General features: G+C 41.8%; 1 protein-coding gene across 1 annotated transcript; it reads left to right on the top strand.

The window, feature by feature from the left end:
- Nucleotides 1–19,722: 19,722 nt before the first annotated feature.
- Nucleotides 19,723–21,771, top strand: LOC311005788 (homeobox protein SIX6; the record flags this gene model as incomplete). Its single annotated transcript, XM_083998352.1, has 2 exons — nucleotides 19,723–20,294; nucleotides 21,606–21,771. The coding sequence occupies 2 exons, from the start codon at nucleotides 19,723–19,725 to the stop codon at nucleotides 21,769–21,771; spliced, it is 738 nt and encodes a 245-aa protein (XP_083854478.1).
- Nucleotides 21,772–22,063: the final 292 nt, after the last annotated feature.

The raw sequence follows: 22,063 nt of genomic DNA, 5'->3' as shown, positions 1-22,063 counted from the left end.
ACATTGTTCTGTGTGAAATTTTTGTCCTCGAATAAAACCTTAAATGCAGCCGTCACCCCCATTGTATGTCGTGTTACATGCCATTGTAAGCATCCCTTGCTGTGTGTTGTAGGTCAGCAGTGAATTAAGACAAGGTGACATTGCCTCCTTTAAGTGACATCTGAGAGGTTAAGTGCCGTCGGTCTCATTGTCTCTGCCATAATCTCCCACTATGTCATTCTTTCCACTTCACTCAAATGCACTCTTTCTCATATCACACATTTCAATATGCTTTGATAAGAAAGGAAAAGGTCAGGGACTGAGCAGCCCGACTATGAGGCCTCAGTTTCTGAATGAATGTACATTTATGCCTCCATTGTGTAAAAGAATAGACCAACATCCAGCGCTTAATGTCAGCTTTAAATAATCTCTGCTGCATATGAACTGAATTATAATGTATAATGGTCTTATTTAAATCTATATGCTCACACTCCCCACATTATATCATCATATAAATATTCTCATATTATTTCTGGCTTTTTATAGAGTCTTCTGCAAACACTTTTATGACATTCCCTGTTACAATACTACAGATATGTTACGCCATTGCTCTCATTCAGTAAAGTTCAGACTTTATAAGTGTAAACGTAATGTTTAGTTTTGGTTTTTGAAAATAAATATCTGGTGGTTGAACCCACATGATCCTAATTTTTTAGGATGAATGATGAAGATCCGTACAAGGGGTTGACGTGGTAGAAAAATGTTCAATATAACGGTTTAATTTCAGAGTTTCTTCACCAGATTGTTTTTTTTTTTACGTTAAGATATTGTTCATGATTCTGTTACTTGTGTGATTTATCCAAGCAGCACACATACCAGAGTAGGATGTATGGCTCTTCTGTCCTTGACGTTCATCCCCTTTTGTGCTATTGTATAGACGCTATAATATATATTCAGTCTTTTTTTTTTTTTTTTACGTTTATAGAAATTAGACACGTGGAGAAATCTTGCTGAAAGCCATTTTTTTTAATTGTCCCTGATAAAGGTATTGAACTTTTTACTTCAATCCCTGAACCAATCACTTTTTCATATGCCACTTGTAGTAGATGCTTTTCTTTCCTCATAAAATCTGATATAAAGTAATTGATCCAAACTTAATTATAGTTTAAAATCTTGTTTGTGAGTCAGAAAAGTTGAAATTAGCAGTGAGACTATCGAGTACATATTTGTTACCATTTAATGAAGACTATCACAGAAATTAAATTTTATGGATATTTTTACAGCACAGAACAAACAACAAATCTAACATATCTATCGTATTATTATATCTAATATAATAAGTGCAGAGAAATAATTAATTCTCACACACTCTTTGATTTTACACAAAATGTTGATCACATCATAATCAGAATTAACTTTTTTAGCGAATGGTTCTGAAATCAAAGCTCAAATCTAAGTCGAAGCGTTTAATATGGTTATAAAACCGTAGTGGCAGAATGTGACTTCCTGTCTTGTTCCTCTATATTCATGGTACAATACAACTGCATGGCTTCATGGGGTGGGCAGCCCGTGTTGGCAAGGAAATCAGCCACCAACCACACAGCACAAACAGCCCTTTTTCCCTCTGCAGCAGCAACAGGAGCAGTCATTAAGGCATCCTATGACTTTCCAGTCCAAACTGGGAATTATTTTTTTGTCAATGACGATTACTCTAATTTGGCCACAAGCCTCTCTGCTGTTTTTTGTGAAAGGGTTTCCTCATTCACCACTATTCATGTGAGGAAACTACTATTTCTGGTGCTTGCCTCAGTTGTATAAAGACACGTTATTGCCCTGTCTGAGCCATATACACAAACACAATTCATCAACAGGTGTGGGAAGATTTTTTTTTTTCTCTGCAGCGGGATGTTACTTTTTGGAGAGTGTGGGGTAAGTGTGAGAGAACAAAAGTTGCTGGCGAGGGGGCATTCAGCCTGCAGAAGGATTTCCTCACTCAGCACTGCCGAGGAAAGAAGAGAGGGAAGCCTTGATACAGCTGGCCGTGCAGAAGCATTTATAAAGCAGAATTAATTGCACCGCTTTGCCATTTAATAACTCATGAGTTTTGATGAACGGTCTCATAAAGATTAAGTCAGTTATAAGAGTAGTATCAGTTTAAGTTAACCCTGATATTTAAGCTTCATCTTAACAGCCTGGTTTTATGTGATAATAAAGATATTAATGTTATTTTGTTGAAAGCATCACTTGGTCCATTATAGGCTGCTTCTCAAAGGCAACAAAAACTTGCAACAATGAATGGTGGCCATAAAAGCGGAAAACGTTCAAGCACTATATATACACTGAAGACCATTCATGTGAAATCTTAATACACCTTGAGGAAAGGTTAAAGTTGTAGTTTTGGCTTGCTAAGGTGTGACTTGAATTGAGGAGGAAGATAATGGGGAAGGCAGATGAAGCCATATTAGTGGTATGTTGATTTGTAATGGTGGGATGCTTGGCCTTGCTATCAGCAATATTTTATATACGGTATATATATATTTTTTTTTCCCCAACATCAGGCTTCAATCCCCTTGAAGGATGTTTTATGTAAAATATGCTTTTTGTACCCTAGAAAGACATTTAATCAAGATTAACCTTGGTATTTTAGTAGCCAGTGGTCTAGCTTTGTGAGGTTTCATAATGGAAGACAATTAAGCACTACTTTCAGTGCTGAGGATCTGCTCTTGTGGAATTTTTATTTATTTATTTATAACAAGATGTATTTTTGCAGGTTTTTAAAGATGGTGTAGAAAGAAGATTTCTGTCTTTTTCATCATGACGCCTGTTGAATAGCTTGACCCATAACCTGCACGTTGACTTTTTTGTTGTCATAAATCTTGCTTTAAACCAGAAAAATGATTTATTATTGGCCAAATTAGTCAAATAGTTTAATTAGTAAAATGTTATCAACTTTAATATCATAATCTTGTCAGAATGAATCCTCACTTTAATAGATAGGATTTTATTGATGCCAAAGGCTAGTGGTGGTTAGTAATTATTTGATCATTTAGGGTGGCTGTATTTTGATTGTCTACATTTCCCTGTATACCAAGCGTTAAATTATTAGCTTTTTCAATTTCAGCATTTCAGAAAAAGCATGTAGAGTAAGCATCCTAACTTGATCCAACAAAATGATCTGTTTTTGTCCAGAATACTTCACCTTTCTTGAAATACTTTAATCAGTACTTGTAGCAGCCATTAGCCTGCTGGAAATGTGGCAGCAGGGGAGCACTGCTCTTGTGAATGTTCATTCATGGTTTTCAGAGCATGGCAAACTCGAGTATCCCCACATTGACCGCTAAGAAAGTGCAGAGAAAATAGTTTTCCTGGGTGGTCCGACTCATTAATACACTCCGCGCTTGTTGATTTACGGCTCACAGTTCAACTGCTGCCAATTAACGTGAAAACATGCGAGAAAAAAAAAAAAAAGGACGAAGGAGGAGGAGGCCACTGAGTTTCCTCCAGAGGCACAAAACTGAGTCAGGATGAACCTGCCCTCAACATCAAGGTAGGACACCAAAACCATTAAAAACTTAGAGCTTCAGGCTTTAGCAAGCAGCAGTCAGCCTAGCATCAAGCCCTTCGAGGCCAATATATTGCTTATGCTGTATCTTATGTTCTGATGAGGCCTGGTTTACATGCTTTAAGATTATTTTACTCAAGATTTTGTGTTAGTGATGTGATATTTTTGTTTTTCTGTTGCATAACTTTATTTTCCCAGTAACTATTTGAGAAGAAAATTAGAGATGAAGTAAAAAACCACAAGGCTAAGATGCTTAATTGGCTCCTTAAAGAGAATGAGGCTGCTTAAAGCCTGATAAAAAATTATCCTGAGCTTTTTTTAAAAAACCATATCCTTAAGCTTTGTTCCATATTTCCTTTTGACTTCATGTTAGACTGAATGTCGGCCCACGTGTGGTGAGACTGTACTGTGTCTTCATAAATATACAGTAGGCTTTTTATTTGTATATTGTTTTTATTACTATGTCTTACAAAGAGGGTTCACGGAGGTCATGGGAATAAATATGTAAATAAAAAAGGCTGCAGGTGGCCTGTTAATTGCATTAGTCACACTACACTGAATTCAGGAGCTTGATAAAGTAATGCATCTAGACTTATGTGAGTTAAGTTGGAAACTCATGTCATCATCTTTTCTGTGCTATATTTAAAGGTTGTCATGAAGTCTTTTGTGTTAACATATCATCAGAAATGAAAGATGTGCAGCCATTTGAGTTCTCATTTTTGCACCTTTTGACTCCAAGGACGGGACTGAATCCATTGAAATTACTCAAAGTTTTTAATTAGTTAACACTTTTGAGACAGTTAACTGATTGCTTTCAAACTGGTTAAAAAGACATTTGCCTTATATGATTTTTTTTTTAAATACAAGAAATGTGTTTCATTTTTGTGACTAAAAAGCAGAAATTGAATATAGCCTGACACCATGCATAATGTAAATTAAATTGTACTTTTACTCTGCTTGTGTTGGGTTAATATAGGTTGTAAAGAGGAGAGAGGGTGAGCAGCTGTCATGTCTAAAATGTGGACAGAGGTCAGTAAAGTTCATTACAAGTTGTTGCATTACTCCTCATAGCTCTACTGCTCTGTTCACCACATTAGATAATCCCATTTGTTTTGTTAGAGTTTTATCTTTTAGCAGGAAGCCCACTGTTTTATATTTTGTCTCTGAGTGTTTGTAAAGGGATTATTTTCTTTTTTGTCTGCATTCATCCCACCTAAAATCAGCAGCTGCCAGTTGAGGTCATGCACTCTTGCACGGTACCCTGTAACCTTGTCAAAAGCAATCACGGCGGTAACACAGCGGATATAGTTTTCCTCTCATCTTAAGACATAATCTCTTTAATTGGTGTCAGAGTTGGGGTCCTTATGGTGAAAGTCCTGAAAATACCCACAGAGACAGACACGCTCACTTGTTGACACTTAAAAAAACACACACACAAATGAAACAGGGCCTCGTCAATGTGGTGCTGAAACTTGTTAATCTAAAGTGGGAGGGGGGGTGTTACCGCAGGCCCTCTAGCCACTCCAGTCTGACAGGATCCTTCGACTTAAGTCAGTCCCATCTGACCCCTCGGACTATTCAACCCTTTCTCTTTACACCTGCTCTGTCTCAGCAACGCGCACCAAGTTGGGATGACAGGGGAGATTTGTTTTTCATCTCACAGTGCTTACACCTTTAGGAAGAAATCTATCTCATCTCTTGTTCATTTGGTCCAAATTAGTGTTGGGTGACATGCAGGGCTGCAGCTACCATTTATATTCACTATCAGCTCATCTACTGATTATTTCCTTGATTGACTATTTCATTATTTAATCTATAAAAAAAAGTCAGACAATAGTGAGAGATGCCCATTGTCATTTCCCACAGCTCAAGGTGACTGCTTCAGATTGCTTGTTTTGTCTGCCCAGCGGTCTACAACCCAGAGTTATTCAACTTCACTGATGTAAAACTGTGAAAAGCTACAAAACTTCCCATTAGACTAACAAGAGCAAGATGATATTCAGCATTTAAAAAAGTAAACAATTAAATCTTCATCAACCTTGTTGCAAATTAAATTTCCATTGACAAATGGATCACCTAGTGCTCTAGTGATGTGACAATATATACACTGTGAGATAATGGTGATTTTGTACTAGTTTAGTAATCCCTTTTAATATCTCTGCTGTCATAAAGCTACTGTGAGTGATGTTGCAAATCAATGAGCAGGGCTGTGTTATGGTAATATTGGATTAACATCAGGGTTTGTCAGGATGGAGTAGCCAAAAACATTCACATCCACTGATTTTTACCTGTAAGTGTTTATTATCTATTCCTAGCTAAAAATTTATGCAGCAGTCCTGCAGTAGCTCCCACCTTAATGATGGTTATTATATTAGGTTTTGTTGGTTTTAGAGAGGTGTTGATTGAACATCACAGGCATTTTTTGGGGAGGGCTGCATGTTTAGTGGTGGGAAAACACCAATACAATTCATCAGCACCACAAACTACAGCCCCAATGACCACAGTTGAATCAACTCGTTTACAACATTTTCTCATTTATAGCCTTCAAGAAGGCAGGGTGTACTTCCTGGTTAACATTCATTTTACTACATTCGTTTTAGCTGGAGTTTATTTGTCAACATTGTGACATTACATTTACACTGACAGAAGTTTCTTTTCTTAATTTTTTATCAAGGCCCTATATAGTTGTCACATGGACAGAATGTGAACATCATCAGAACAGGAGTGAATGGCTGGTCAGTGTCCTTTAATCCACAAGTGCATAAATAATGTGGATGCTGTGAGATTCAATAACGTGACCCAGGATCATAAATGACTTGGATGTTGGGCCTGCAGAAAAGAGGAAGTGTTGGTGTTGAAAGTTGGGCAGGCCACAAGTCACTTGTGAGGGTGTGTGCATCCAGACCTCCTGTTCTTCTCACCTCTCCAGCAGCCTGATGCTTTATCGATGGGTGCGATTAATTAAATCACAGGATAGATGTCTATAGGCAGGTTGACGGTAAACCTTGAAGGCGAGATAAATCAAATAAAATGTGACATCAATTCAAGAAAAAGTGCTGCCTGTCAGGGACTTTTTATTTTTTTTATTTTTTTTACCAGTAACAAAATCTTGCGTGGTGCAACATTCTAGACAGACTGTGGAGGAGACACGCACATCAGGCAGGCCCGGTTGGGATGGGTGCAGGATAAAAAGGAAGAGATACATTTTTTTAGTGGTGCAACATTCTCACATGGCAATTAAACTAATTGCTCTTCAGCTTGGTGTTGTGCAATTTTTCTGTTTTCCACATGTAGCCACTCACTGGAATACTCCTCACCTTTCCACGGCAGAGCAGTGGGGAGAAAGAGGGGAAAGCCAGATGAATGTGGAAAACACACATTAATAAAACAGGAAATTGGAGGCTAAAAAGTGCAAATAATCACTGGATGTGAATGTGTCCATTGAAGCACTCTTTTGGGTGCTAGCCCGATGCTCCCCGCTAATGGTCTGTTTCACTGAAGTAGCACCAGGAATGCTAACCTTCTCAATGCTTCGCAACTCGGGGCAAGCATGGCAGCGCTCCCATTTGTGTATGTGTGTGTGCATCTGTGTGTGCTTACTGTCATTATCCTTTCTCGAGGAAAAAGGAAAAGAAAAACTCATTCTAGCATACTCTCCCATCCTGTAATGAACAGGGTCTACATATTTATGTTTTTGCCAGTGAACACTTGAAACACAAGAGGGGTTAAAGTAAAGAGTGGGGAGGTCTTTTGGACCATTTTCAATATTTCCCCCCTCTGTGCCCCATAGGGCAAGTGAGGGGTTGCTTCTTTACAATAATCAGGTGACCAGAGGAAAATAGTGTGGCCTTAACAAGCCCAAATTAAAAAAGAACATCATTTTCATTATGCAGTCAAACACAATTACAAGCAAATGTTTTCTCTGTGGAGCTGCCCCTGCTTTCAGGGTCTTTGTCCCTCGCTCCTTAGTGTGTGCAGAGAAAGGCCCCGGTGGTCAATGGGCAGCTGAGTGGCGTGTTCAGCGGAGGCCCACATCCTTAGCCCCCAGCGCAGAATGCGTTTTGTTAGAAGAGCAGCCATACATTCTGAGCAGATTTGTTGAATTAGAGAGCGCAGCAGGAGACGGGGAAGCGGGGGGTAAGTGATGGGGAGGACTTGTTGCTAGGTGACTGACATACAACTGCGGCATGCCAGTTTTCAGAGCTTGGCACTCCTTGTCTGCTTTTCCTTTTTGTTTTGTTTTCTTCGTTATCACTCCCCTTCACCTCCCCTCCCCTCCCCTCCCTGCTCCACCCTCCCATCAATTCACTTGTCTAGCTCTCCTTGTAGCTGAAGTGTGGATAATAAAACGAAGAGAAAACAGATAAAAACAGGGTGAATCGTGGAGGATTCTACAGTATACCTCTAGCACCTACTTAGAACCTAGTCATCAGCTTTTCAACTGTGTCGATACTTAAAAACCTTACTGGTGCTGAGTGTTGTGGGAAAGGAAAATGCTTTTATGGGGAAAGTAAAGGTAGATTCCCTCTTTCTAATGCTCTAGTTAGTATAGAATCTGACATGGAGCATTAGCCTCATGGAGACATTTTGCGCTATCAGCAGAAAAGAAAAAGTCATCTCTTGGGGAGGACAAACAGAAATTCTCTGAGCCTACCTCCCTGCAGGCATCGCAGCTTAGCACATTTTCTGTTTGAAACACTCATATTCTGCAATACACTCTGAGATCTGTGTAACGAGCGATCGCCTCCCTCCTTACACCAAAGCAGATCATTTGATATTTAGAGCCAGTATGGGGATTATTTAGATTTTTCTGACAGAATCATTGAATTTTCCTGAGCAAACACTTCCTCGGTCTCCTCTCCTCATTCACTAAGTGTCTTGTCTATCTCCTGACTGCCTGACTTAGCAGTCTCTCCACTTACCTTGTCAGACCCGTCCCCGCCTGTCAAGCATCTCAGACCCGATGAGACGACCGGGTGCCGACATAAGTTAAAAATTATGTTAAAATGTGAGGACAAGTGATTAAGTCCAAGACCATTTTGTTGAACTCTATTTTCTGGTTTAATTTACGTATTTATGTATACTGTCTGTGTGAGATAATAGACGGCAGACTTTACATTCAGGTATACAAGACGTACGCGATGGTATTGAGGCACAGTCCCATTCACGATGGACATGAGGCTTAATGTATTTTTATTGTCATTTATGGATATGTGTAGGCAGCACTTCTGTCTTGGAGAGTATGAATACATAAAGAGAAAATCACTGCAGCTGCTGGTGCTGCCGATTGTGGAGAGGCATTGCCTGCACACTTTGTCTCTGCATTCGTTTGAAAATGTATTACACTTTAAGAATTAGACTTTTCTTTCCTGTCATCTTTGAACAGCACACATTTCCCGTCGGTTTCGCGTTTATTTGAAGCTCTGGCTGAAGGTCAAAACCAAATACACCCAAATGAAAAAGCCATTGTTGATCTGTTTCTCCACCTCGTGCCTCCCTATTCCTTTTCACCCAGAAAGCATCTTTCTTTCTTTGTGGTGCGGGGGGCTTATGAGAATATCAGGGCACACCTGTGCCCTGAGGAAAATTCCCCTGCTCTCTCTAAAGCTGTATTATTCAGCACAAGGCCATGACAGTCAGTGTTTCTAAAAGCATTTGGAAGATTGTAAATGGTGATGCTAAAAACTGTCACGATCCCACCAATGCACAAATAGAAGAAAGATACCAAATACAATAGGCATGCTTTATACATGAAGGTAGAGAAAATCCCTAGAACAAGATATAGGCTTTCACAGTTGAAAGTAAAGTAACCCTGGGGGAGAGTCTAGCTTGTGTTTTTCCGGAGAAGCTCATATGTTGGTTTTGATATTATAGTGTCCGTCAATAAACCATTCATTTATTTAGACTTTTAGTCACCATTGGTTTTGGCTCATTTTTAAATCAACCTGTTGATGATGCTGCTGCTTTCATTGCATGATGATGAGGTTTTTCAGTCTGACTTGTTATATTCCCTAAGAAAAAAAGAAAAACGAATAATAATATCATGTTAAGTAATTGCAGCCACAGACATTCACTAGATTCAATTAGATCCAATGCATTATGATTCTGAACCTTAATGTGTTTTCTTTTTTATTGGTTGTTTAATGTGGATATGTAATTAGACCAACATTAAAATGAATCAGAATTAACAGTATTATGTGAAATATGTTATGAACCAAATATTGACTCACTTTTACTTTATAGACATCATCCAGAAATAAACAAAACAAATGAGATATTTTATGTTACAATTCTTAAACAATTATTTTTTTTATTTGATTCTTGACTTTTGATTTATTTTATTCATTAATTGACAGCAGGTAACATTTTTCCTTTGACCCGTGTGTGTTTTTAAATCAATTGCCTTAATGCTGTATTAATTGCGTGCTGCTTTTTGTATCTGGCTTTGGTCCATTTGTGTGTGTCGACCTGTGTGTGAACAGGTGCGAGTGTGTGTCTGGCACAGAAAGAGCAGTTATTGATCAGCTCGGCTCTACGGTCTACATGGACCTGCTCGTGTTGTTGTGCTGATTGGATTAGCAGCTTCATCTTTTTGGCTCTGCTCCATGTGACTCCCAAGCTAAGATGTTACTGTCTCATGTTTTAGTGGCTCAGCTTCCCCTGCTGTTGTCAGTGCTGCTGATGTGCTGCAGTGTGCCAAAATATTTGGCAGGACTTAAATGGAAGTGGATACCGATGAGGCCACAACAAACTTGTATCACATTGTTGAACCATCTCATGAAAGCAGCATTAAGTTTCTGATACTTGTATCTCCCCTGAATGAATCCAATCTTCCTAGCTTTTTCCTCTGTGCATTTTTTTTTATTGAACTGAACTTGAAAATGAAATGTTAATTGAACCAAACTCTTCTCAGGCTGGTTTCAGAATCTGAATTATCGTTGCTGTATCACCATCACCACAGCTGGCCTCTGAACACGCTCACAGCCAGGATTTTATCGATCATATCCGCTTCTTTGCTATGATGAGTATTTTTTGTCTCGTTGGAAAATCCACTGCTGACTTTAGTGTCTTGCATCTTGCTCATTTACATTGACCCGAATTCCCAGCTTGTCTGTTAAGTAGCGTGATTTAATCTTCCCTGGCAGGAGCACCCGGAGCACCCCTCTGCTTACCCTCCAAACATGCATTTTTAATCAGTATATTAAGATGTCACATAACAGTCTGAGCTCATCAGCAGTGCCGCTGGCCATAGCAGATATGGATTCAGCTGTTGAAAGTAGTATTAGGCCCTGGCTGCTGGCTATTAGAGAGTAATCGCTGAATGCTGATGTGTAAATGTATTTTCACCGAGAACCATACCGAGGGTGACGAATCGAAAGCAAATAAAATCTATAGTTGTGCCTTTTTTGAAAAAGAAATTGCAGGATGTTATATTCAGTGTGTGGCACAGAAGAGCTTGGACCAGTGAGGAAATCATTTGACTCATCTTCTCAAGGTCTCTGAAGTCTCCACAGGGCCTTGTCCTTGTAGCGCAAGACTGCTGATGCCATGCGATGCACTGAGAGGGCTGCGCACGGTTAAATATCTGAGTATGTGTGAGTGGCAAAAGCGAGATGACTCTCAGCCTGTCAGTTGTGTTTGGAGTCGCGGCATCAAGCGGGGACCTGCTCAGTGGTGCTAGATAACTCAAGCAATGACATGAATACATACACATACTTTTTTCTCTCTGGACTCTATCGCCCTCACTCACCCCTGTCTGTGTATCACACACACACACACACACACACACACACACACACACATACACACACGCACGCACACACACACACACAGGCACGCACACCCCTGTCAGCTATCTCCTGTCAGAGGCATCAGCCTGTAGGTACAGTGGTGAGCTCTGTGCACCACACAGTGATCAGGCAGCTTGCCAGCTCTGTCTTCTCCCGTCTCTACCTAGACGACGCTCTTCATCTTAATGAGCTCTGTCAGAATGGCATTTGACATAAGCCATCAATAAAGCACAGCTGACAGACATTAGGGGTCCAGAAATCCAGGATATCCCTGGCCTCTGCCCCTCGCAGTGGAAACAACTCCCGAGTCTGAGTTGGTGCTCGGTTTTCAAGCAGAAAGGCAGAATATTATGTTCAGGTTCGTGTAACACCAGCATGGACATCATCGCTAACTCTCTTGTTTTACTTTCTGCCATTTGAAAATAAGATCCATAGTTTTTTGTTTTGTTTTGTATATCAAGCTCAATGGTTTTATACCTTTTTTTTTTCATTTTAAATTGCATTTAATGGATGAAAAAAATACATACGCTGCTTGATTTAAAAACAACAACCTTAGCCAATGAAATCATTTCAAATTTCAATAGACACTGAGTGTAATTGTGCTGCATTGTATGCGAAGGCTCTTCTGGCGGCGAGCCTCGGCGCTAATATAAACCCCCAGATTGAGGAAACAATTCCATTTTTATGGAAACTAATCAACTTGAAAGAGTCTTTTTGATCCTTATAGTATAGGAGAGTGTAATGCAGTGATGAATGTACCATTTACTATAAAGTAATTCTGAGCTCAGGGTGAAGTCACTGCACTATGAGGGGATGGTATGAATCATTCCCCGGAGCTAATGGACACAATCCAAGCTTCTTTTTTTTCTCTCTCTCTCACTCTCTCTTTCGCTCTCTCTCCCTCTCTCTCTGTCAAATTGCCTGGAGATGTATGGGCAGCTATTAGGGGGATATGCACAGCAAAAATAAATACATGAAATTAATCCAGCGTGCCTTACATGTATCAGAAAGACGTGTTTGCAGCTTTTTTTTTTTTTAAATCCAAGCTCCTGTTCTCGTATATTAAAGCACACATCCTAAAGAGACTGATGTGGAAAAGGTCACTGTCGAAAAAGCTGCGATAGTGCAGACAAAAGAGCAAAGTCTGTTGCTAGAAGAGACATTTATTGACATCTGTGTATGTGTGTGTGTAGGTTGTAAGGGGGTATAGGGGGTTGGGTTGGTGTGTGTGTGGGGGGGGGGGGGGGGGTCTACTACAACGGGTAGAGGCTCTTAGACAATGTGAAGTGGAGGTGAGGCCCAGGCGGCATGGCTGCGGCGTTGTGACCTGTGCCCTGACTCACGCATCATGTAGCTCCCCGGCGCCAGAGGAGCTCCTGACTGTGATGAGTTTTGACTCCTGTCACCTTTGGGTGTCGTCAAGATCCTCTGACATGGACAGAATATTTTTTTTGTGTGTGTGTGTCTGTGTGTATTTTCTTTTCTTTTTTCTTTTCCACAGAGGGATCCTTCCTGTTGCCTAAATGCTCCACGGGTGCCCACATCCCCCCCCCCTCCTCCTCCACCACCAGCACCAGTGAGGAGCAGAGAGGAGACATCGAGGAGACTTCCCAGACAGAATCAAGACCCTCAGAAAACACAAAACAAGAGGTTTGCTCCTGTCACACACACAAACTGAATATTTCCAAAAACCCTCACAGAGGAGTTGTTCTTGAGAAACCTCAGCTCATGCAGCCCGGCGATAATGCCGTTACAAACTTTCCCTGAACTTTGAGATGTTACAGTGAAAAACTTTACACTGGCTTTACAATAGAAAAGAAAAATCAGTGTACTGTAAACAGTCTGTTAGTGAATAAAATATAAAAAGGGAAAAAGAGAACGTGCGTGGGTGGGTGGCAGCAGAGGACAGTCTAAAGACCAAGCATTCAGTCAACCCACCTGTTTTGACAGTTTGTTTGCTGCTGCGTCAATACTTTCACCGAAAAGTTGCTTTTTTTTATGTGAATTTGTGTAATATCTGGTGTGTACTCTGGGTTTGATGAGCAGGGCCATTGTGTTGGACATTAGAAAATGTTTGATGTTGAATCGATTTTGGACACTTTTACCTTCATTCACCAAATGCACTCAGCAGCCGTAGTTCAATACGAGTGAAAACAAGGAGGCGATTGAAAGGAAAAGCACACCACTGGACGCCAATTTCATGTATGGTTTGTATGTGGAAAATCACTTACTGCTGTGTTCAATTTCAATTTCAGGCCTTCTCTATACAACTGCACAAACAGAGGATTTACTGCTCATAATTACAAGGCTGGCATTTTAGCCCTAACAGAATCACTTTGTTGTGCAAGTGCTATAGGTGAAGCGTGCATTTGTTCATTTGCAATTTCTGCTCCCTATCGCCTCCGCCTCGCACACTCACACAAACAGGTAATATACAGCAGGCCGCGTGCAACGTGCACTCACCTTAGCTTTATTTAGCCCTTTGTCAGGCCAGAAATTGGCTGCATTCAACAATGGAATGGATGTAATAATTGCATGCACTCTATAACATGTTCTCTCACTTACATCTGCAAACCAGCGGGGGGAAGATGACTCTAGGAAACCTTGGAAATAGTATCTCACCTTTATGCTGCGGAACAATAGCCGCGGATGCAGTGAAGTTGCGGATGGTTGATAAAGCCCGGCGCAAATATGTATGAGCGCCGCACGGATTTACACAACGGAGAATGTCTTTGACCACGGTGTAATGGCATCCCTGCTTTTGTTCAGCCTCACTTTGTGCATAATTTCACAGTTCTGTTGGAAAAAATGACTCTTTTCATCATGACGGCATTGAGAACGTACACTCATGTAATGTACACACAGTGTATAAATATTCGCTGCTGTCAGTCAGTTTTGAAATTATGGAACTACATAATCAGTGCATCATGTTGGTGTGAATTGGCTTAGTGGATGTAACGTCTAATATCACGTGCTGTGATTATAGTAACAGCGGCCTGGCTGTGCTGTGTATATGCCCTGTGAAACAAAAGCTTCAGGGGGGGGAGGTGTATGTGTGTCAGGGCAGGGCCGGCCATGAGTGTGTGGTGTGTGTGTGCCCCCACGCTGACTGCTGCAGTGTATTGGCTCTCCACTATCCGTGTCAGCAGGGCTGTGTGACTGAAAGGCACTGGATTACGTACAGTCGGGGGCCAATGGGTCAGTGGATAAGAAGTCTTCTCTGTTACCACAAATCCACAGATTAAATGCAGCGTCGAGAGCTATTGCTGCCCCGAGGGCAAATGGGTCTGAAAACACAACTCTGAGAGAGCTTTGGCTTAACCCTTCTGTCGCTGCCGAGCCAGGAGGCAACATATGAGCGAAGTGACTTCACTTTAAGTCCAACTGCATGAGCCTGGCCTTTAAATACATCCGGGTCATCCAGAGGTTACGGGTAGTGTTAGTGACATGATATCTTAATTGGAAAGTTAATCCTGCGCTGGGACAGCTAACTCTAAGTTAAAACGGTCTGTCGCACAGGGAGAAGTCAACACAACACTGAAGGCGGGCGGGCCAGCTCGTGAATACACACAGCGATTGCCTTGCGTCCTCCATCTTTGCCAAGCAGAAGTGCCTGCCCGCCCCAGGCAAATAACAGCATACATTTACACTGTGTGGCAGTGTTTTACATCACCGCCTGCCTCCTCTAGATGCTGTTTAAGTGCTTCAAACAGGCTCGATGCCTACACAGACAGATCTGAGGACGTGTGGTAACAGAGCCATGTTAACACTAAGGTGATATTATGCGTTTCAGATTCAGCTCGCTGTGGCATTTGGTACGAGCAAACTCTGGTGTGCCTGTATGCATGTTTGCATATATTTCAGTGGGCTTATGAATATGAAGAGCAGCAGCGATGTGGGGGAGGGCAGATGGAGAGAGAGAGAGAAAGGTACTGTAGGTCTGTGTGGGATAGTGGCAGGATGGCTGTTGGTGACAGGCCCTTGTAGTGTCTCGTCTGCTCCAGTGATCCTAGGGAATCTGGGTCATTTCCAGCCTGTTCACATGTAACTGTTCCCCACTCCTTCCCTCCCTCTGCCCATGGGCGAGCTACGACCCAGCTACATGCTAATGATGACACACAATAAATGTACGTATTGTGCCTTACCGGAAATCAGGAGGAAGCTCGGTGGTGGTCTGGAGCACGGTGCAGCCGGCCGCCACACCTCTCCCCTGCACCACCCCTCTCTCTCCCTTGTTGTCCTCTCTGCTGCTGTTTCTGCCACTCACCTGCAGCAACTAACATGTGTCAAGCTTCTTTACTTTGGAAATAATCCTCTCAGTTGAATTCAGTAAAGGATCAGTTTCATAACCTCCTGGTTATGTCTGTGAAGTTCTGCAGACCCTTCAATATTCGTCATAGTATTACAAATATTGTCAATAACCCAGATAAATAATGATAAATGAGGAACAAAAATAATTTTAAAGCAAATTAATATTTTTGACTTCACATTTCACGTTATCTTGATAGCAGATGGACGATTGCAGTTTTTCAGAACACTCTTGTGGTTAGTATCTAGCTTTTTATTAAATCAGGACCCCCTACCCTGTTGTCTGAAAACAGAAAAACCTTATTGACTTTTCAACACAAAAACCCTGCAACTGTTATTTTTTCTGAATGTTAATATTTGTTACAACTCTGTCTCTGAGTGTTTTTGTTTATCTTCAGGTAACATTTGAGGTAAATGCTTGGTTAGATTATATTGTCAAGTGTCCCTGTTACTTTGTCTACATTGCTATGCACTCGTTTATCTGGTTTGCAGTGATTTCAGTGTGTATACAACTTTATATAAACATGTATTTTGTATTATTCTATTGAAATAGTGTAATAAAAAGCATCCACATCCACAGGTTAGGTTAGACATAGAAAAAAACACACCATCAACATCTGTGTAGCCTGACACAAGACTGGCTGCTGGGATGGCAGTGGGATCCATGAAACAAATGGACAAAAGAATAATAAAAAAAAACAGTTGTGTTTGAATGAGCAGCTCTGTGTTGTGCTGTGCTGAATGTGCGGAGATATTGGTGTCAGGAGGCCTACTATCTCCTGACACAGTGACATAGGCCTGGACTCATTCAGATACAGTAGAGCTCATACCACCTCGCCTGAGTCTATTTAACATCTCATATAATGCGTATCATTTAAATGGAAGGTAAATTGAAATGAGGAACCGCGAGGAATGCGAGCCAGCACCCGGTGGAGCGCGTACAGCGGCCAAGGCCAAACAATCCTCCAACCTTTCTTCTTCTTTTTTTTTTTTTTGACTTCCTACATAGAGCTTTGCTTATTTTTTGTCGATAGTCGTCGTGAAAGAAAGCCCCATGCTTTTATTACCTGCTGGATGGAGTGATGACGTCAGAATAGCTGTGTCACTGTTTGACTTGTGTCGTTGCAGCCGGTACTGTTACTGTGTAATTTTATTTAATGCAATATTGAATTAAATATTCCTAAATGCACTGTTAACTCAACAAACACCACTCTGTTTATAACAGACAGATTCAGAGTTTTCAATTAGGATCTGCAGCCAATGAGGAAGCAGGCCTGCGTTTTTGATTTTTCCATCAAGATCTACAGATTCACTGCTCATAGTGACACAAAAATACAAATTCACTATCTCGCAAAGCTGATTTAAAAAAAAGAAAAAATCTCAGATCCGCCCTTCTTACTGGATACGCACTAAACTTTAATTGGTTCCTCCTTGGTTCATTCCCTCACCCATAAGCTTGGTGCACAGCGGCGCAGAGGGCCTACTTTTTTCCGCGTAATAATACTGACAAATAAACACACGGCTGAAAACGTGGGCTGCACTCTTTGGTTGGGATAATAATAAGTGAACAATAAGGGGCTATTTGTGTGGTTTTTAGTCGAGCCTGATACACAGTGAATACTGCATAACCACCTGTTTATTAGCGCAGTAACACTAGCGGTTGACAAAGAGGAAAAAAAAACGTGAGCAGACTGTTTTCTTTTTCCTCCGTTATAAATCTTTAAACGGTACCTATAAGGTAGACGTGTTGCTTACAGAGCATAGTCTACAATTGTTATTTCCAGCCCTCCGTTTAAGAGATCCCAAACTCGCCTATATTTTATTGATGCGCGCTTCCTAGAAAAAAGGCATTGCAGTGCTTGTAAATTTAGGTTGGGACGTGCAGCCTGCAGGGATGAAATATTTACAGGCAGCTAAATATTTCAGACCAGCACCTTGTCAGTCTCCCTCGCAATTTACTTCCACTGCTGCATCAGATGGAGGTCTTATTCTTTATTTACCAATATTTACCGGTTGCTATAATAACATGGGTGAATGAACTGCGACCCTGATAGACAGAAGCGTCTGTCCACGCTTTCTTCCTCCACCGTGGCCACTCTATCTGCTGCAAATGGGCACCTTCCATTTCTTTGTCAAAGAAGGCCAAGCCATAATGAATAAAAACGTGCATCATTAACATCTTTTTTTTTAAATTATTATTCAGATTTTTTTGTTTTCTTTTTAATCTGTATAGTCTTCCAGAAAAACCAGCAAGAGAATGAGCAGCTTCCTGCGCAGAAGGCATTTCATAACCCCGCATCAAGAGTCTATAATTCATGCAAAAAGAGCCCGAAGGGGATTAAGCTCCAGTGTGCGGGGCGTGCGTGCGTGCGCGTGCATGAGAAAGAGAGACAGACAGAGAGGGGGAGAGAGAGAGTGTGTGTGTGTGTGAGGGGGTGTATCTGTGAAAATAATATCAGGCTTTTCCGTCAGAATGAACTTTACTACTGTATCCAGCCATGAAATAATCTGACCCGACACTTCAAACCATCTGCGCTATCTATCCGCCCTCTTATTTACTAAATCAGCCTGTGCACAAAACGGAGTGTGCCTGATACTAAAGCCGAGTAGCCTGGCAGGACCATGATAATCCTATATACACACAAATACAAACGTTTCTCCCCTGCCATGTTTTACAGCCATCACAGCTTGGAAGCAGCCTCCCTGCGCTGATGCTGTCGGTACTGATACAACCATATTGTAAATATAAGCTACTGTAAGTCTGCAGGGCTCACCACGCACGCACACACATTAACACCACACACACACATAAAAATATACAACAGCAGTCAATTAGCCTCGTGTTTAAAAAAATAAATAAATAAAAGAGCATGAATCATCACAACTTGGGTTCAAATTTAATTTAATTTGATTAAGAAAGAAAGATTGTGATGCTTAAAATGCAGGGACCTTTAACTCTCCTGAAGGTTACGAAACTGTCTTGAAATAGAAGCCACATCGACCCTTTTTAATAAAAATAGGCTAAATAAATAATAATAAAATCAGCACTTTATCATTGGTGAAATTGTCTGGATATTAAATGCATGTGAATGTAATATGCAAAATTAAGGGATATTCAGATGTAAAACCGCTTTTTTATTTTTATTTTTTACTATATGAATATTAAGGCCTATTGGCACTGTGGTGGATTGAAGATATAGCCCATGGACCACCAAGCTAAGCACAGTGTAAACATTGTGTGAAATATGCACAACACTGCCTAATATCATCTCGTGGTGTCGGGGCAGCCAGTCAGCGGGGATGTGTCTTTTTGCCTGTTTGGATGGCTCTAAAGGGAGGCGAGGCAGGGCAGAGCCGAGCCGAGCTGAGCTGAGCGTGTTTGCCTGCTTTGCTTTGGCACTTCACTATATAGACTGAAGAGTCTTTCTTTAACACCGCCCGCCCCACAAAGGCAGCGGCTGTTTGGAAAGCACGGTCGGGGCAGCTAAACGTTTGAGGAGCGCGAAGCAAAAAGGTCAAAATGTTTATATTATTTTTAAAAAGGGAGGTGCTGAGATCTCCTTTCCGCCTGATTGGCCGAACTTGACAGTGATTGACGTGCATCCATGGCAACCGGGCAGCCAATCTGCCAAGTCCAATAGGAAATCATCGGAGGGGGCTTGACTGTCTTTTTCTCCCCCTTAAAAAATACATCTCGGCTCCGGCTTTAATTCTTTCGTAGGCTACTTTCATGCAGCCTACCTTGAAAAATACATCGCTGCTCCGGCTTTAATTTATCTCGCACCTTCAGCCCTTTGCCTGCCAAGTTTGTCCAGCCGGAGGATGCGGTAGCCGGCCCCCCGCGCGCAGCATCGCTCCTTCCTCCGCGGCGGCAGCTTGGCGTTGGTGTGTTTTCGCGGCTGGTCAGACCGACTGGTTGGGTCTAACTTTGGGATTGCCTTGGTTTTTTTGGGGGGGTTCGTCTTGGATTGCCTTGGCGTACGGCGGGAGAGAAGAAGCGGAGGAGACGACGCGGAGGAGAGCGAGGGAGAGAGAGAGAGAGGAGAGAAAGGAGGGGGAGAGGGACACACAGGAGAAGCCTCCATGTTTCAGCTGCCCATCTTGAATTTCAGCCCCCAGCAGGTCGCCGGGGTCTGCGAGACTCTGGAGGAGAGCGGCGACGTCGAGCGACTCGGCCGCTTCCTCTGGTCGCTTCCCGTGGCGCCGGCGGCCTGCGAGGTCCTCAACAAGAACGAGTCGGTGCTGAGGGCCCGGGCCGTCGTCGCTTTCCACACCGGCAATTTCCGTGAACTCTACCACATCCTGGAGAACCACAAGTTCACCAAAGAGTCGCACACGAAGCTGCAGGCGCTGTGGCTCGAAGCGCACTACCAGGAGGCTGAGAAGCTGCGGGGTCGCCCGCTGGGGCCGGTGGACAAATACAGGGTGCGGAAGAAGTTCCCCTTACCCAGAACCATCTGGGATGGAGAGCAGAAAACCCACTGCTTCAAGGAGAGAACCCGGCACTTGTTACGAGAATGGTATTTGCAGGATCCCTACCCGAATCCCAGTAAAAAGAGGGAGCTTGCACAAGCCACTGGACTTACACCCACACAAGTAGGAAACTGGTTCAAAAATCGCAGACAAAGAGACAGAGCGGCGGCTGCGAAGAACAGGTGAGCTGCATGCATCTCTTAAATGCTTTCTGGTCATACCTGCAACGGTAAAACAAATGATTTGATGACAGTAGTGTAGTAGTGTTAAGAACATCCCCCTACCCCCTGGACTCCATGTATGCTATGCACCATGTCTTTTAATATACACATCAGGTTAAATATAGCAAAACAGGCCGTAACCCACGCTGCTTGGAGCCATTGGATTCTGTAATTTGAATGCACAATCATCCTGTAATCCCCCAAAATCAGGGGGCTTTATCTTTTGTAATAAATGCAGCAGACAGTGCATAATGAAATTATATTTTAAGGAGGCGGAAACAGACAACAGGCAGCCAACAAGAGTGGCAATAAAAAAAGAATTGGGGGAGCAAATAGGTTATTGTGGGAACAAAGCTGTGCATAAATGCTTTCACTGGTAATTGTTGTGAATAGCATTCCAGTGAGGTTAACAAAGGCATTTGAGCTTTATTCATATACAATATGTTGCTTATTTGATTGTTATTACACCCTGGTGGGCCATTTATTTTATATTCATTTAAATACTACTGCAGTAATTGCTAATTCCAGTTGTAGCCACTCAGTTGAAAGGCCTGTGTTGCAGCGTGGGTTGAGGTCACACTTGTGTATGGTTGTGTTAAATATAGTTGAAATAGCCTATAATTTCCTGGGAGGTATTGACATGGATGCTGTGAGCTAGACATTCATTAGTGGGACCTTTGTGAAAAAACAGCACTGGGAATCTACAGTGATATACTATAATATTGTAACTAATCTATATATGATCTTTTGATAATCTAAAATTGATAACTGATAACAAAACTAGTGTTCTAGTGTCCTGGAGTAAAATTGGTAATTGAAGACTGATAAGATAACAGTGCTATGGGATGTTTTCAACAATGCACACCTCCACCAAAAAAAAAGCTTTTTCTTTGTAATTTGATTTTAGCCTCTAATATGAATGAGAGACTGAAAATGGAAAAAAATAAGATAATGGTATGAAATAGTCCCATTTCTTTAACAGGATTTTATTATAGAAATTCAATATTTTGTATTTATTTATTTATTTGGCAAACAGCAGAAAATGCATTTACAAAATAAAATGACCCTCAGCTCAAAACCGTCCCAGGAAGAAACAACTATCAACTACAAAAATAACCTACTGAACAAGGACTTATTATTTTGTCCATCCATTTTTTTTTTTTTTTTTCTAAAACACCCATATTGGTAGCACTGAAAAGACTAAACGCCTGGTGCACTGTGTGGCCGTTTTCACGCCATGTTGTCCCTTTTTCCTGTCCGTGTCCTCTCCAGGCTCCAGCAGCAGGTCCTGTCCGGCGGCTCGGTTCGCTCCCTGGCGGACGAGGACGGCACCGTGGACCGCTTGGGGAACTCGTCCAGTCCCGAGGCGAGTCTGTCCAGCAAAGCAGCCGCCTCGGCCATCTCCATCACCTCCAGCGACAGTGAATGTGACATCTGACGGGCAGATCGAGGGTGTTGATGAATTAAAGAGGGATACGAGTGAAAGACAATCTAATAAAAACAAGTCATAGTGCCTGCGTTGAGTAAAAAAAACACACACACATATACAAACACATACACCCACACATACAGACTGATATTGACTGATATTTGACGGCTGCCAAAACATGAGGGGATCTGATCTGACTGCCTGTCATTATCCTTTTAGGCCTACTATACTTTTTGTTCGCGTTTTACCCACGTGTGGATAACTGAACTTAATACGGACGAAACATATTTCACGGACTAAT

The sequence above is a fragment of the Trachurus trachurus genome (assembly GCF_905171665.1).
Source record: "Trachurus trachurus genome assembly, chromosome: 22".
Lineage (NCBI taxonomy): Eukaryota > Metazoa > Chordata > Actinopteri > Carangiformes > Carangidae > Trachurus > Trachurus trachurus.
Note: the sequence above shows the minus strand (reverse complement) of the source record. Positions and strands in the feature narration are given on the sequence as shown.